The 17,830-nt window shown below is 44.1% G+C and overlaps 1 protein-coding gene across 2 annotated transcripts; it reads right to left on the reverse strand.

The window, feature by feature from the left end:
• Positions 1-4,327: 4,327 nt before the first annotated feature.
• RSL1D1 (ribosomal L1 domain containing 1) lies at positions 4,328-17,814 on the reverse strand. Of its 2 annotated transcripts, none has more exons than XM_004020776.6 (9): positions 17,657-17,814; positions 15,021-15,160; positions 13,109-13,247; positions 12,222-12,370; positions 12,033-12,134; positions 9,875-9,968; positions 9,661-9,786; positions 8,493-8,765; positions 4,328-6,740 (listed from the first exon to the last, which is right to left on the reverse strand). In XM_004020776.6, the coding sequence occupies exons 1-9, from the start codon at positions 17,753-17,755 to the stop codon at positions 6,414-6,416; spliced, it is 1,449 nt and encodes a 482-aa protein (XP_004020825.2). In that variant the 5' UTR covers positions 17,756-17,814; the 3' UTR covers positions 4,328-6,413. The 2 variants fall into 2 exon arrangements, with proteins under 2 accessions (XP_004020825.2, XP_042096616.1); XM_042240682.2 differs by having other exon boundaries at positions 12,033-12,158.
• Positions 17,815-17,830: the final 16 nt, after the last annotated feature.

Here is a 17,830-nt window from a genome sequence, read left to right on the forward strand (position 1 = left end):
ACACAGCAAAAGAAATATGGCCAATAAAATTTTAACTTTATATTGGAACAGATGGTTACTAGACTTGCTGTGCTGATCATTTCATAATATAAATGCAAATATAAACAGTATACCTGAAACTAACATAATATTGTACATCAATTATATTTCAATTATAAAAACTCTCTAAATATGGCCAGACACAGAATTAATGTATTAGCATTTGTTTAAATAAATGGTGAGAAAGAAAAAGAAAACCGTATTTTTTTTTGCCTAAAATGCCAAGTATTTTTTTTGCCATGAAGTTTTACATGAACTTTTTCATAGCTTCTTTTATCTGACTAAATTTCTTGTCTCATTCATACAATTTTCACTTTTTTTTTTTGGCTTGCCACATTTAGCTACTTGTCACCTTCTTCAACGACTAACTTTGAGTGTGACCAGGCTTCAGTTTTCCAATTTATTTTGTTCCCCTATTAAACTACTCCTCCTGCATTTCTATTGGTTTTATTACTGTTTTTTCCAGAGTCTTAGGTTGAAGGCATGTTTTAGTTTGTCTGGCTAAATAAATAAATTCTTTCAAGTTTTTCCTGGAAAAAGTGAAACAGGTGCTTCAAAGGGGGAAAAAAAATTTCCTTGACTGGCAAGAGGCATTACAGACAAGCTATGGTAAATGATCATTTGGGAGAAATATACTTTGTATGCATAGAAAATAAAAACATGCAGAGGGCTTCACAGATGACACAGTGGTAAAGAACCCCCCTGCAAATGAAGGCGATACAAGAGACTCAGGTTTGATCCCTGGATGAGGAAGATCTCCTGGAATGGGAAATGGCAAACCAGAATACTGGCAACTCCAGTATTCTTACCTGGAAAATTCCATGGATGGAGGAGCCTGGAAGGCTACACAATCCATGGGGTCTCAAAGAGTCAGAAACGCCTGACACATATACACAGAACATTGACAAGTAAGGGAAAACGGACAAAAGGTAAAACAAGAAACACATCTGAGGAACTGCAATGATCAGTGAATCTTCTTTAGACATACCTGAGTTCACCTAGTAACAGGGGAAAGCAATATTCAATGACTTTCAAACATACCACAACATATATTTTTTAAAAACATAGTTCCCTTTACCTGATTAAATGAATCTCCTTAATAACAAATAGGCAAACAACAACAGGCAAACACATTTCAAGATGAAACCTTGAGCACAGCACTGCGTTTCTTTTATAGGAGACAGGGTCGTGATTGGATAATTGCAATAACGTGGATTCTTTGGAGAGCGTTTATCACCTGTCAGATTTCATCCCGATTGCTCCAACGATAGAAAATGGTGAGAGGCTGAGCACCTTGCAGAACACTCACGTATCATATACTGATTAAGGATCGTGCATTTATGTAAAACACTAGGAAATCATAGGTTTGTTTATCCCTGGGATATAGTCATGGTTTCATTTGGCTTCACTTGATGATTTGGTCAAGATGAGGGAAGTCTCTTTCCTTAGCTATCACCCAGTTGGTACCTGTGGTTTCCAACTGCCCTGAGTTTGAGAAGCCTGGGACTCTTGTTTTTAAAGATTTTTTCATGTGGACCATTTTTAAAGTCTTTACTGAATTTGCTACAATATTGCTTCTGTTATGTTTTGGATTTTTTGGCCATGGTGGATGCAGGATCTTAGCTTCCTGACCAGGGATTGAACGTGCACCAATTTATGAGTTTTTGAAGTGCAGTTCAATGAGTTTTGACATATGTGTATATATATTTATCAATGAAAGCATCAGCACAAATACGGTCATAAACACATCCACTGCCTCCCAAAGTTTCTTTGTATCTCTTGGTGATCTACATCTCCCCTCCCATCCCCAAGCAACAACCACTGATATGCTTTTTGTTACTATATTTTGCTTGATACTGAGAGAAGTATAATTAAGAAAAGAGAACTTTTAAAATTAGAATAGAAATTTTATGAGTGAAACTTGAAAAATATAAATGGTTAAAAAAAGAGAAGGAAATGAAAAATTCTGTTTGTATAAAACAACAATAGAAAATACACTATTCTCATGTTTGGGATGTGGAGTTTTGGATATTATTTTCTTGCAATGTTTAGTCTTTTTTTTTTTTTGACCACGGGGCTCAGTGTATGGGGATCTTAGCTCCCTGACCAGGAATCGAACTGGTGCACCCTGCAGTGGAAGCTCAGAGTGCTAACCACTGGACAACCAGAGACGTCCCTAGAACACATCAGTATCTGGTGGTACTCAGGGAGAAACTGGAAGGGATTTAGAGGCATCTATATGAAGTTTGTGGAGAAGGCAATGGCAACCCACTCCAGTACTCTTGCCTGAAGAATTCCATGGACAGAGGAGCCTGGTAGGCTGCAGTCCATGAGGTTGCTAAGAGTCGGACACGACTGAGCAACTTCACTTTCACTTTTCACTTTTCTGCATTGGAGAAGGAAAAGGCAACCCACTCCAGTGTTCTTGCCTGGAGAATCCCAGGGACAGGGGAGCCTGGTGGGCTGCCGTCTATGGGGTCGCAAAGAGTTGGACACGACTGAAGCGGCTTAGCAGCAGCAGCAGCAGCAGCATATGAAGTTTGTGGGGGAAAATGCAAAACATTTTCTGTTATCTGGAATTATATTAAAGTACACCCTAGTAGGAAAAACTAAATATTGAATTTTTATAAAAACTCCCCAATAGTAGGTTTTTATATTTATAAAGGAGAAGTTTGAACTTGCTTCTGTGAACATTAGTTCTTCTTATCAAAGCTGTTCGAGATATAATTCACGTTAACATTAATTTACCCTTTGCAAGTGTACAGTTCAGAGGGTTTTAGTATTTTTTTCCACAAGACTACAACCATCACCATGAATTCCAGGACATTTTCATCATCCCTCAAGGAAACATTGTACCCATTAGTGGTTACTTCCCATCCTCTCCCTCCCTCTGAACCTGGCAACCACTGGTCTACTTTTTGTCTCTATGGCTTTACCTATTCTGGATATTTTATATAAATGAAATCTTACAATAGATGGTCATTGTGTCTGGCTCCTTTTACTTAATACAGTTAAGTCCCCTACATACAAACTCCATTTCAAGAGCAAATTCGTAAAGTCCAACGAAGTTAGTTAGATACCCAGCTAATGCAATCAGCTATATAGTATTGTTTGACCACTTCCAATTTACCTTGATTCATGGACCTAGCATTCCAGTTTCCTATGCAAGATTGTTCTTTACAACATCAGACTTTTACTCCCATCACCAGTCACATCCACAACTGGGCATTGGTTTCACTTTGGCTCCATCTCTTCATTCTTTCTGGAGTTACTTCTCCATTCTTCTCCGGTGGCATATTGGGCACCTACCAACTTGAGTTCATCTTTCAGTGTCCTATCTTTTTGCCTTTTCATCCTGTTCATGGGGTTCTCAAGGCAAGAATGCTGGTTTGCCATACCCTTCTCCAGTGGACCATGTTTTGTCAAAACTCTCCATCATGACCCATCCTTCTTGGATGGCCCTACATGGCATGGCTCATAGTTTCACTGAGTTAGATAAGGCTGTGGTCCATGTGATCAGTTTGGTTAGTTTTCTGTGATTGTAGTTTTCATTCTGTCTGCCCTCTGATAGATAAGGGGCTTATGGAAGATTCCTGATAGGAGAGACTGACTGTTGGGGAAGCTGGGTCTTATTCCAATGGGCGGGGCTGTGTTACCTCCCTGTTGTTTGGCCTGAGGCCAAACTATGGTGGGGGGGTGGGGTAATGACTGTAATGGCCATCTCCTTCAAAAGGACTTGTGCATGCACGGCTTTACTTTCCTGACAAAGGTCTGTTAGTCAAGGCTATGGTTTTTCCAGTAGTCATGTATGGATGTGAGAGTCGGACTATAAAGAAAGCTGAGCATCAAAGAATTGATGCTTTTGAACTGTGGTGTTGGAGAAGACTCTTGGGAGTCCCTTGGACTGCAAGGAGATCCAGCCAGTCCATCCTAAAGGAGATCAGTCCTGAATATTCATTGGAAGGACTGACGCTGAAGCTGGAGCTCTGATACTTTGGCCACCTGATGCGAAGAACTGACTCGTTGGAAAAGACCCTGATGCTGGGAAAGATTGAAGGCAGGAGAAGGGGATGATTAGAGGATGAGATGGTTGGATGGCATCACTGACTTGATGGATGTGAGCTTGAGCAAGCTCCGGGAGTTGGTGATGGACAGGGAAACCTGGCGTGCTGCAGTCCATGGGGTTGCAGAGTCAGACACGACTGAGCGATTGACCTGAACTGATACAGTGCTGTAGTGATAGGTTTAAGAAACTTTTCAAATAGTGCATTAAAAGCAAACACAAAAATCAAGGAAAAATATTTTTAATCTTATGATACAGGACCTAGGACAGTACAACAGCTGGCATTAAGGGGCTGGCATCGAGTGAACAGGAAGAGTGACTGATGGAGGAGGGAGAAGATAGTAGCATTGAAGGATCACCAGCAGTAGGAGACGGAGGGCGAGCTGCGATTTCACTCACCCCTGACGTTGTTGGCACAGGTTCTGGTTCTTTGCTAGATTCAATTCTATCCACCCTCTTGCTTCCAGACACCCTGGGCTTGAAATAAAGATACCCCACTACTGTACTCTATACAGTACTGTACAGTACGTAAAAGCACTCCGCATAGAAGATGCACACGTGACAATATATGCCAGACACGTGAGCCACCTTATGTGACTGCACATGTAAACACACATTCCAACCTTGAAAGTTCGGACTTGGAGGTTAACAGGTCATAGTATTTTCAAGGTCCTTCCATGTTGTGGAATGTATCAGTAAGTCATTCCTTTTTGTGGTTTAATAATATTCCATTGAATGGACATATTACGTTTTGTTTATCCATTCATCAGCTGATGGACATTGGGTTTTTTTACTTCTCTATTATGATAATGCTGCTATAAACATTCCAAGTACAAATCTTTCTGTGGACCTATGGTCTTAACGTCCTTGGGTGTATACAAAGGAATGGATGTGGTTAACTCTGTCTTATGCTTTTTCAAAAAACGGCCAGACTGTTTCCCAAAGCAGCTGCACCATTTCATATTCCCATTTGCAATGCATTCCAATTTCTTCATATCCCTCTTGTCTTTTAGGGTCAAGTGGTATATCTTGTTGTGGTTTTGATTAGCATTTCCCTATTGACTAATGATCATCTTTTCAAGTGCTTGTTGATCATTTGTGTATCTCTTTGGGGCTAATGTCCATTCTGACCCTTTGCTCATTTAAAATATTGGATTGCCTTTTTATTTTTGAATTATAGGTGTATAGTCTTAAATACACCTTCCCATAGAACCTAGTTTCTATGGTAAACAAATCAGTTATGGTAAACCCCTACATTAAACGTAGTATACTCACTTTAAACAGTCTAAAAGGACAATGGAGTGAGAAACTCTGTGTTTCAAAAGCTTTCATGACTTAAAAACCTGGAGAACCGCCTAAAGCTCTTATTCCTTTAGTCGTTCTATTAATCAGTGACATGATCTTTGAAAGCACGCCTCAGTGTGTCCTTCCTGTGCTAGTGACTATATCACTTACTACTAGAGACGTACACTCCAGTTCAAACTCAGTGGGAGTACCTGCAAAGTCAGTTTACTGCCTCAGGTGTGTTTGACCATGACCTGAAGTTTTATAGTCTTTTCTCCTGAGCTTCCTCCCCTAGGAAAGTGAATCCATGTAGGGTGAGGAGTAATCTGGAGGAATAAGGAAAGGCTATGGGAAATAAGTATTTTCTTGCCTCCAATGTGCAGGATTAGATCCAGGGCTTCTCTAATTGATGATAGTTAATTTCCCTCATCAAATGCATGCTAATTCAGTGATCTGGAACCTTGGGCCATGGAATCAATTATTTTATTTCTGATTCAAGGGTCTTTTCCAAGATCCATCTCAGCATGGGGGCCATGAAACGAGCTGGTCACCAGTTTCATGGCTGATTCGCATGTAAGTCCACCAGTGGCCTGCAGACAAGCTCTGGATACGTCTGCACAAATTACTGTGATGGAGCTGTCAAGTGAACAAATGGTTGAAAGCAGATGAAGAAAATAACTATTTCATAGGCATTCAAGTAAAACACCAGCAAGATCTGGAATGCCAACAGTGTATCAGGAAACAAATGTGACACTTTAATAACAATAAACACAACCATGAAGCAGCACTGTATTTTCCCTCTATTATATCAGCAAATACGCAGAACAAAATAAATGGACTTACTTTCAACTACTGGTTCTCATATACCCATGAATATGTATCAGAGTTACTTGTGGAAGTATTAAAAAGTATACTGAAGTCTAGGTAGGCCTCACTCTGAGGTCGCAGCAGGGGTCAGTCAGAACCTAGGTATTTTTTTTACAAGCTCTTCGGATGGCTGAGTTTCCTGCTGGTTGAGCCTCTGATTTTAGGTTGACTGGGGTACTTTGGGTTTTTTGGGTCGCCGTGTCAGGGTACGGGGGGCTTTTTTCACAGAGTTACTAGCAGTGGTGAAGAACTTGGCCTCTGGCTTTTTGGGAGTCTGTCTTGGGTCTTTTTTCCCCAGGGAAGAGTTTCTTTCTTTCTCCACCTCTTCTTCGACTCTGACCTTCTTCCCTGGGCCTTTCCCTGGGGTCTTGGGCTCTGCAGCTATTGGGGTCTCCAGGGCTGGGGAGGCCTTTCTCTTCTTCCCACGAGCTGCGTTGGGACCAGGACTCTTTTTCGGAGACTTCTTTCCTGTGGCAGCTTTTTGTATCTAAGAAAAAGAAAAAGGTGGGTGAATACGGGCCAGACTACTGACAGTGTAACCCAAAGAGCTTCTGTTCCTAAAATTTAGGGAACCCCTAAAAGGCACACTGCAGCACAAAGAGTTAGGAACGGCTTTTTCCTTCTGCCTTGCAAACATTTTGAAAGGCAGCTGCATTTCATTATTAACGACTGTAGAAAGGACCCTACATCTTCTTGGTGCAATCAGTGGAAAACCATCTTTTCCTATGGCTGGGGCTAAGGGCTCCGGGAAGCACACGCTGGGAGCACAGCAGGAAGACTTGTGACCTCATCCTGACTCTTCTTCACCCCCAGGAGTAAATTCCCTATATGTGGGTTAGGGCACTGGGTTACTCTGCTGAAAACCAGGGTGGCTGGCCGGTTACCCAGTTAAAACCAACTGTGGGGCGTGTTAGAAAAAAGCAGGGACTGTACTCCAGGCTGGGACGCCTGGATTTTCCAAGCACCCTAGATGATCCGAGGACAACATTCCAGCAATGGACTGTGTCCCACACAGACAGACAATATAGACAAAACTAGCAACAGGACTTTGTTTCTGACAATGTAAACCAACAGATGGACATTTTGAAAAACATTAAAAACATGATGAAACTTTCTTATCTTTCCCCAAATTTCCTAGGTGGTTCAAAAGGCACACACACTTCTACACTCTTTTCCAACCATGCCGCACAGCTTGTGGGATCTTAGGTCCCTGACCAGGGATCAAACCCGGGACCACGGCAGTGAAAGCGCTGAGGCCAACCACTGGACCTCCAGGGAACTGCCGACACTTGAATACTCTTGAATCATATCACCCCGGCAGCGATGCTTTCCCCTCCAGCATATCACCTTCCAGTCACATTAAAACAAATACAGCTTACTTCTAGAAACAATTATACTGCTTGTAGTAAACATACTAATTATCAACATTAATTTCAAATATATTTTAAAAATCTCAATTAGCACTTTGGGGATACTTTAAAAGGAATATTTTCACTAACAGAGGAAAAGTATAATTCTGTTGAAGATTTTAAAGATTACTGTTCCAAAAATATACATAATAGGTAAACTGCAGGGACAGCCGTGGGACGACCCTGTCGGGCTATGCCCAGAGAGGCTGTGAGTCTCCCAGACACATGGTGAGGGCCACCCTCCAATCTCCTAAAAAGGACCCACTGCTCCCCTCTGAGGTCTCTCCCCAATAGCTGGATGGATACTCTGAGTGAAAACATTAACAAAGCACCCCAAAATAAAAAAACTCAGTTCCTTTAAACCACCTCCTCTGAAACCCATGAAGTCAGACCTCCGTTAAGAGCCACGCAGGGCCGAGTGTTTGCAAAGGTGTCAGAGGCAGGACCCAGCACCCAAGTTTCCCCTCAGGTAAGTTTTCTGAGATGAATTCTGTGGTGACTGAGGACTCACCTTCGCAAACTGAGTCTGCTCTTCAAAACCACAGGCAACATGGTTAATTATTAGCATTATTAATATGGCTGAGTCTCCCATGATTCCAAGGTACATGAAGAAAGCATTGGCTGACTACAGGTCACTCCAATATTTAAGGAGGTGGGCAGAGTCAGTCAGAGGTTCTTGGGGCTCACTCTGGCATTTTTCATCCCTTACTTCACAAATTTCTACAAGAGCTGCCTCCCAGGTATAGCACTCCCTGTCCCTCAGCAGTGCCTGCTGGCACACGTGGGCCCCAGAACCCATCCACAACAGGCACCAATATTAATGAAAATACCTTGGCGCTTCCTGCAGCTGGAGTTTCCTTCAATGGCACCAGCAGTGGGATTTCATCTTCAGAATCGTCTTGTGCTTTAGGCAGGGTGCTCACCCCACCGGTCTCCTCCTGGGGTGCAGGGTCCTGGGCTGGAACATCCCCAGTTTTGGGGGCCACTGCATCTGTGGTTGGGGCAGGTTTGGTCTTTCTAGCCTGCTTTAGAAGCTTCTTTTCTTTCTTCTCCTGCTGTCTTTTAAGAGCTCTTTCTTTCTTCTTTCGGCTTTTCTTTGATACCTCCAAAAAGAACCAAGCGTAATTTTAAGAGTGGAATCTTCTTAGCACGTGTAGTCAGGTCTTTTGTCAGCTCCTGAAAGGGCCTAGACCTGCACAAGATCCAAGCAAACGAGCCCCACTGCCACCACTTGAAACCCAACTCCACTTTGTCTCAAAGCCACAGCTAAAGATGCATTTTATGTGGTGAATTCTATCCAGAATCTGGGTATGTAAGTGTGTGGTCACCGGCTGTGTGGAAGTCAACTCTGTCTATAGGCTGAGTTACGAATAATTCGGAACTGTATAGTATGTGTTGTGAAATAGCTGGTCTTCCATACATGCAGGGTTCCATACCTACAGACTCAACCTGATGTGAATCAAAAATATTCAGGCAGGGGGATCCCCAAAGTTCAAAACAGCAAAACTTAAATTTGCTGCACTGTGGCAACTCTTTACATAGCATTCACACTGCATTCAGTATTATAACCTAAAGATGATTTAAAGTATACAGAAGGATGTGTGTAGTTTAACTTATATACGGGACATTGTTGTTCAGGCATTTGTAAACAAACAAACAAATAAGACACTCACTGGACACACGGATGAACACGGCTGGAGAAAGACTGAATCAACTAGGAGACTGGTCCCACCAATAACAAAAGGGTCCACTTTCTTTCCTGCCACTTTTTACAATAGTACCAGCAGTATTTAAAACCCACAAGCCAGAACCAAGAGGCATGTCAGCCTCAAGCAGTCTTACATTTTGCGCACGAATAACCAAGTACTCAACAGCCTAGACTTTGGGTTTCTTCTTCCTCTCAGCATCTCCTGCAGGCTCTTGGAACCTCTGTTCTCTCTTCTTGGGCTGTGCTTACAGACATGATGAAGCCTGTCCAGGATTTGAACTTCTACTAACCTTTTTCAACAGGTCTCGTGTGCGGAGTCCCTTGGCTTCACCCTGACTGCTGACAAAGGAAGAGAAGACAGGCAGGGAAACCGACCGCTCAGTCTTCACGAACAAGAGCTTCACGCTCTCCCACTTCTGAAACAGAGAGAAGAGCAACGTCACCCATGCGGGTTTTGCTTCTTTTATATGAAGGACTGACTGCGAGACGTCTGCGAGACCGTACCTCCGGCAGTTTCTGCGAGAGCCTTTTCGCAACAGCAACGACATTTTCAACGATGTGCTGAATCGGCATCCCGGTGTGACCGATGCGAATAGTGCTGGAAAAGCATCCGACAGAGATGTGAAAATGTAATTTGCATCTCAAAATAAAGCGTAAGCTGGTATGTGACAAACAGAAGCGCACAACTGAAACATTTTTTTTAGGGTAGAAACACTAAGGTCTTCAGGCCCTTCATTTATTTTAAGAGATGATCATCTTTCCTGTTCTAGAAGAAATACCCTCCTCCTGAAATATCAAGAGGTGATCAGCGCTGCTCTCTTGTGACCTAGATGGGAGGGAAATCCAGGAGGGAGGGGGTACGTGTATATGTACGGCCGATTCACGTCACTGTACAGCAGACACCAGCACAGCTTTGTGAAGTAACTATACCCCCGCCATCAAAATAAGAAGGCACTGAGGAGCTGGCACATAATTGTGTGAGGCTGGGAGGGTCAGTGGGGAGGGCCACAGGGAATTCCACCTGCCTTCTGGAGAACACAGGTCCCCGGGCCAGCCCTCAAGCTTTGCTGAGGGTGATAACCCCCAACAGTGGCTGTTCTGCAAAGGACCCACTCCCAGGAGGACCACTTGCCGTCTTTATAGCCCCACTGCCCTGACGCAGCACTAGCTGCTTGTGGAACAGCTTCTGGCCAAGAGCAAAACTATCTCCTCAACTGAAGCAGAGGGCACCCACAGGCCAGCAGAGAGCCTAGAAGTGCCCACAGCTCAGCCACCAGGTCCCCTGGTCCTACCAGCTCCCACTCTCCCTACCAGGGGAGCTGACAGGCAGGCTGGCTGTTGGTGGGGTATCTGCAGAATGAGGGTGACACGGGCTGGTGATCCCACCCCTCTCAAGCCAAAGAAGGGGCTCGCCCATTCTGTGTGCCCACTGGCACTGACCTGCAAGCACACCCTGAACCAGGCCTCTGACCCTCAAGCTAGCTGATTCCCATCAAACACTACTTTTATGTCAGCCTATAATATATAGAGTGGGGGATCCACGCCTAACCATCAACTCTACTTAGCTGCTTAACTCACCCAAGTAGGACGGTTCCCACCTGCAGGCAGATGACACCAGAGTCCACCAGTCTCCCTAGCCATACCCTGCTCTAACTCGCCTGGAGACACTGCTGAGGGCTGGCCTCCCTGGTGAGCAGAGCCAAGACATCCTGTTTTGTTATGGATGTGACCACTGGGTCCACATGGGCTTCTGGGGTATCTCTGGGTGGAAAGGCTCTACAGCCCTGCCCTACTGGCAGCTGCTCATCCCTACACCACAGATGTCCCAGTCATCAGATTACGTGTTTTATGAAATGATGTTGAATTATGTTCCTCCACACAGCTCAAACTTAACCCTCCCTTCAAGCACTCAAACTCAACCTGCTTTTCATTCTAATTAAAAAAAAAAGAAAGAAAGAAAAAGGCTGAGCTGCTATCTATCCACCTGAAGGCTGGAATGCAGTCACTGTCCTAAGAGGTCTTTGGTGGGTGTGGGGACTCCACCCAGCGCAGCATTCCAGGAAAGAGAAGCTCCATGAGAACATGCTGAAATATAAGACGGGCTGGTGAAACGGGAGATGCAGAACTCACTTCTCAAGAAGTTAAAGCAAGACTGAAGAGGGCCTTGACTTTAAGGGACAAATGATGCTGGTCTACACAGAAACCCAGAACTACTAACATTCCCTAAGCATCGGCCTTATTCTCCTGTTTTCTTGAACATCTGGAGGTGCCCTATCCAATACAGTAAAAGTCAGCAGACATGCCTTTTAAAATTCAGCTAAAAACAAGTGAAGTTGGAAATTTGGTTCTTCAGCTGCGGCAGCCACATCACAAGCTCAGCAGCCACGCGTGGCTCATTCTCCTGTGAGACTGCACAGCTACAGACTGTCTCCAGCACTGGGGAAAGTTCTAGGGGGCAGCACCGTTCTAGAGAACTGAATACTCCTAAGGAATAAATCTTAGTTTATCTGAAGAATCTGATTTCGTTAACACCATCTTATAAATGTTTAAACAGCCACCGCTGTTGTTCAGTCACTGAGTTGTGTTCGGCTCTGCAACCCCAAATAAAACCATTACTAAAGATAAAATTAAACAGAGGCACACCTTCACGCCTTTTACCTACCTGCAAGAGCCGCTCTTAGAGATGTTTAAGACAGTTCCCCCAATGCAGTCGTTGATCTCTGTAGATAAAGTCTTGGACTGAAGGTTTACAGATACTGGAACCCTAGAACAACACAATGGCTCTTTACTGCAGCACATAACAGTCATAAACATCATGTTACTCAAGTCCAGTCACTGCTGAGAAACTTACTTCTTTCTGTTGTAGAAATGCCTCCCCAGATGTGAGGGCAAGAGCCGCCTGATTCTGGCATCTGTAATGAAGAAGTCAAAACTACCCAAGAGGCGGAGCTTGGCTTCATAGGCTTTATATTCCTTTTTTAAAGTTCGGAGAGGAATAATCTAGAAAATTTAAGAAAATGTAAAAACATGAATATACAAAATAGTAACAGACTCAGTGACACAGCAAACAAACTTATGGTTACCAAAGGGGAGAGGGGAGGGAGAGGGGCAAATTAGGAGTCTGGGATCAACAGATACAAAACGACACTGTAAACCAACTATACTTCGATAAAAGAGAAAAAGGAGAAAGAAAGCAGGGGGGGAAAAAGAGAAGTATAAAAACACAAAAACACTAAGAACCTGGACAAGAAGAAGAAATACAGGGACAATTTGTGTTTAGATTCTAAGATGCCCTGGAGTCACAGCTGAGTAGACACAAATGTGCGTGAAACAGCGCAGGCACTAGGCCGACTGCTGGGGACACAGAGGAATGAGCGGGACCCTTGGCTAAAGAAACTGCACCGCCAACGACAGAACCGACGAGAGGTGGCGAGAGGTGCCAAGCCGGAGGCAAACCCAGGACACCCCGAAGGAGAAAGGAGCAATTTAACAGAGCAACCTTCTGTAAAATCTTCAAGACAGAAACATCGCTGATGCACATGTAGAGCTCTTAGGCCAACCAACCTCAACAGCTCATTCGTTACAAGCTAGAGGGAATATGCCCTACCCAAAGCCAATGAGAATTTAAAAGGGAAAATTAAGTTAAAAATTAAATTCCCAGGAGAGTAACATGAAATAGGTAATTATTACTTGTCACTTCAACTGTAGTTGTCTTTAAAATATTAACCTGCTCCCTACCTGAGAAATGGTTTTGATCCCATGCTTGTTTAGAAGCTTCTTATAATAATGTTCTGTCTGTTCAGAGCTTAGATTTGGTTCATCTTTGGTAAATAAACACACGTCTGCTAAATCTGATCGAATACCATGAGGCAAAGACCTGCAAAATACATGAGACACACCAAAGAATAAAGCATTTTAACAGATCATATATACGTTTATATTCCACAGAATACACAATCAATCCAGTCATTTCAATAAACTTTATTCATGGTTTTTAAACAAATAAGCTACTGAGCACAGCACACACATACACACAGTTTTCAATGGCACAGAAAAGTTAAGATTCAAATACTAAATCACCACAAATATCCACAGACCAAAATAGCATTAACATTTGGGACGCGGTTAAGAGTTAAAATATATCAAGGACACTCAAAATAGTACAAATATACTATAATTTGGCCACAACACACAGGGCATTTTAGTTCCTTCTAGGGTTCAAACCTATGCCTCCTGCATTGGAAGGTGGAATCCTACCCAGTGGCCCGCTAGGGAAGTCTGATCATTATTTTATATGTTTGGTATATATAGCACTATGAAGCGCTAGAATAATCCAGTTTCATCAGGGCAGTTGTGGTTCAGAACGCCACCTTGCAGAAACCTCTGGGCTCCATAATCATAACTCTTATGAGCTGAAACAGAAACGGGAGCAAACCCACAGGGACCAGCAAACATGTGCTATGCTGAGTCTCAAAAAGGGAAAAAAAGGCTTAGCTCGGGCACTAGGTCTATGTGTCCTGAGGAAACATATCCTTAGTTTAAGAGGAAAGCAAGCCTCAGCAGCAGGACTTGGACAATGAGATGGCAAGTGGCACAAATCACAAGAGCTGAGTGGTTGGGAAAATAACCTGGACAACGTGAGGGCAAAAGTGCGGAATAAACAAAGAACACACCCGGACATGTGAAGCAGTAACTAAAACAACATGGCTAGGGCTGCTCATGGCGATGAGTTAAGAGTCTGAGGGTTAAAGGGGTCTTCCCAGTTTGTAATCATTCTTTAAAAAAAAAAAAAAAAGTTTTTAGATGTCTTCATTGACTTTGTTACAATGTTTCTGTTTTTTGTTTTTGGCCAAGAGGCATGAGGGATCCCAGCTCCCCAATCAGGGATCGAACTTGCCCCCCCACTGTATTAGAAGGTGAGGCCCTAGCCATTGGACATCTGGGGATAACATGTCTAATTATAGTTATTCGTAACCCCTATCCTCCACTCTTACAGGGGAAAGAAAAGCTATCCCGCATCTTGCTTTCTATAACAGCTCTAGCTTTGGAAATGAAGGATTCCACAGAGAGGAAGGTTACCAGACAGAATATAGGACACCCAGTTAAACCTGAATCATTTTTTAATTATGTCCCCATGCTACATGAGACCTACTTACACTAACAAAAAAAATTCCCCTGTATTTTTATTTGCTAAGTCTGGCATCTTTGACCTAAGAATTATAGCAATAAGAATGTGTAATCTTCATGGGTTTCTTTCCTGTAAGGAATTCACTGTCAAATTTTTAATAGTCTCTGTATATAGGAATGAGTTTAGCACCTCAGTAATTTTAGCTTGGAACTAGTTAGACACGGGAAGATAACAGATTCTATGAAAATACAAAAGCTGCTTCATTTATTCTAACCTTTGTCCTCTCAAAAACCAGGTTTTCAGATTCAACAGAACTGAATCTGGCTTTGGTCAAGTCATCCACCAACCATTGAGAAAACTGACGGAATTTTTAGAAAATTTAAGCAGGTCTAAATCTGATGGTTTTCAAATCAGATATTTTGAGTTTGCAAAGTTTCCACCAAAAACTAAGTTGACAGTTGTTAAAGTTCCACGAAACAGCCAAGCAGTTAAGAACAGCAAAAGTAGAAAGCAAGAACTTACAATCTGACCCTCAGCTCTTTACTTGGAATTTTCCATAATACCACCATTAAAAAGAAATTTTCATTCTCATTCAGAAGTAATCCATTCGCGTTTTTTCTGGATCTGGAATGTGCCAACAGAGCCTCCACTGCCTTCTTAACCTGCAAAGTGGAGATAAACAAGTCAGTCAAGTTTCAATTGAATTTAGCAAAATTCAAAATCTAGCCCCTCCCCAGAATTTGCCCCTGCTCAATTTCTATTCTCGCAGGTAATCTCCACAACCATACTCATCAAGATTGTGCAATGTGTAATCAGAGGAATGCAGCCACCTGAAGTCCAGTGGTTAAGACTGCATTTCCACTGCAGGAGGCACAGGTCCCCGCAAGGCCAAAACAAAACAATTAAGTGGGAGCATGCTTCCCCTGCACTCAACAATGAAGGCAGCAAACCCCATAAAAGCACAATACATCTGCATCTCACATTTTCTGAGTGCCTATTATGCGCCAGGCCCGCCTGGCCCCCTTGCTTTGTTTGCATCACCTTCTCCGATCCTGGAGAGCAGAGCCCATTTTTAAATCTGAGGAAGTTACCAAGGATCAAGTGACTTGGCCAAACTGCAGGGGGTATGTGTATACATACAGCTTATTCATCTTCCTGTACAGCTGAAACTAATACAACACTGTAAAGCAACTATACTCCAATAAAAATTAATACAAAATAAAGCTTTCTAATTTGCAGCTTTATTTCTAACAAAGCCTAATCAGAATGTTAAAGTGAAAACCAGTCCATCCTAAAGGAAATCAGTCCTCAATATTCATTGGAAGGACTGATGCTGAAGCTGAAACTCCAATACTTTGGCCACCTGATGCCAAGAACTGACTCACTGGAAAGGACCCTGATGCTGGAAAAAATCGAAGGCAGGAGGAGAAGGGGACGACAGAGGATGAGATAGTTGGATGGCATCACCAACTCAATGGACGTGAGTTTGAGTAAACTCTGGGAGTTGGCGGTGGACAGCAAGGCCTGGCGTGCTGCGGTTCATGGGGTCGCAAAGAATCGGACACGACTGAGTGACTGAACTGAAAAGGAAAACTTGGTAGGACATTCCTTTAGAATACCTCGAAGGAGTCAAACCAGTCGTGTGGTTTTCAAGGTATAATCTGGGCCTGTTTTAGAGACATTTCCCTTTCTCTTGCCCCACTCTATTGCTGTTATAAGGTGATTTCTTTTGTGTTCTGATACCTACTCATCTTGTGAAAAACGTAAAACATTTAAGCAATGTTAAACTCGGAGAAGGGGACAGCAGAGGATGAGATGGTTGGATAGCATCACTGACTCAATGGACATAAACTCCAGGAGATAGGGGGACAGAGGAGCCTGGCACGCCCTGGTTGGACACGACTTAGCAATGGAACAACAAAAACTCTGTGAGGCAGTTCAAAATGGAGTCACAGTGGCCAGCAGGAACTTCGTATCAGTTGCTTTAAGACATATGCTAGCAATTTCCCTGGTGGTCCAGTGGCTAAGACTGTGCTTCCAACGCAGGGGCCTGGGTTCCAACCCTGGTCAAGGAGCTAGATCCACATGCAGCAACCAAGAGTTTCCACATGAGGCCACTAAGACCGGGATCTGTCAAATAAATATTTTTTAAAAACCTGCGCTAAGATTGCAAGTGTCTCAGAGTGATAAACTGAGAGTGTTACTTTAGATGAGAAATCTGATGGGCAATGTGTGTGGAATAGAAGGAGCAACTGATAGAGCCATGACCCACTCCCCTGTAATAACTGTGTGTGCTAAGTCTCTTCAGTGGTGTCTGACTCTTTGGAACCCCATGGACCCACCGGGCTGCTCTGTCCATGGGATTCTCCAGGAAAGAATACTGGAGTGGGTTTCTATTTCCTTTTCCAGGGGATCTTCCCCACCCAGAGATCAAACCCTACATCTCTTATGTCTCCTGCACTGGCAGGTGCGTTCTTTACCACCACTCCTCAAAGAGAGACTCTGGAGCCGAGAGACGTGAAGTCTCCTCGCTGCTGAGAGCTGTTCCAGACGGATACTGCCGGAGGCCTTGTTTCAGTAGGAGCCTGCTCCCCTCTCGGGCTTGTTAAGAGACCAGCTGCCGGACTGCTGCTTGTGCTGCGACGCCTCCTCCCAGCACTTCTCCTTGGAGGCTACTCTATGTTCTGCGCTAATTATTTGCAATCAACTGAGAGGTTTATGAATTGTCAGAAACAAAAGCAAAAAAGGCAACCGGCAGGGAAGCAGAGCCAGGTGGGCCTCACTCCAGGGCCCCAAGGTATACCTGAAATCTAATTCAAGGTAAGGGACTCTCCTGGCGGTCCGGCGGTTAGGACTCTGAGCTCACACTGCAGATCGCACGGGTTTCATCCCTAGTCGGGGAACTAGAACCCCGAGAGCCGCGCGGAGCGGCCATTAAAAAAAAAAAAAAAAATCAACGCAAGAGAGCCAGGCCGCAGGGCTGGAGGAGGCGGGCGTCTAGCCGGCTGTTTAAGGCAGCGGGAAAGTGGAGGACACTGCGAACGAGCGACCCTAAGCCCAGAAGGCGTCCACACCGGCGCGGAGCCCGCCCTCGGAATCCGCGACTCACAAGGCCTCGGCCGCCCCGCTTCCAAACTCCCCGCCCGGGGGCCACTCACCTGCTCTTCGTCCAGCTGCTCCGGGCCGGCCGGGGTCTCCGGACTCGAAGCTGAAGTCTCGGTTGAGGCTGACGGCGGGATAGAAGCCGAAGCCTCCATGTCTCCTTCACCGCGTGGAGACTCGCGTGCCGACCCGGGAGCTCGCTCTCCGTGCGCACGCGCGGACACAGGCCC

The sequence above is a fragment of the Ovis aries genome, chromosome 24, assembly GCF_016772045.2.
Source record: "Ovis aries strain OAR_USU_Benz2616 breed Rambouillet chromosome 24, ARS-UI_Ramb_v3.0, whole genome shotgun sequence".
Classification (NCBI taxonomy): Eukaryota; Metazoa; Chordata; class Mammalia; order Artiodactyla; family Bovidae; genus Ovis; species Ovis aries.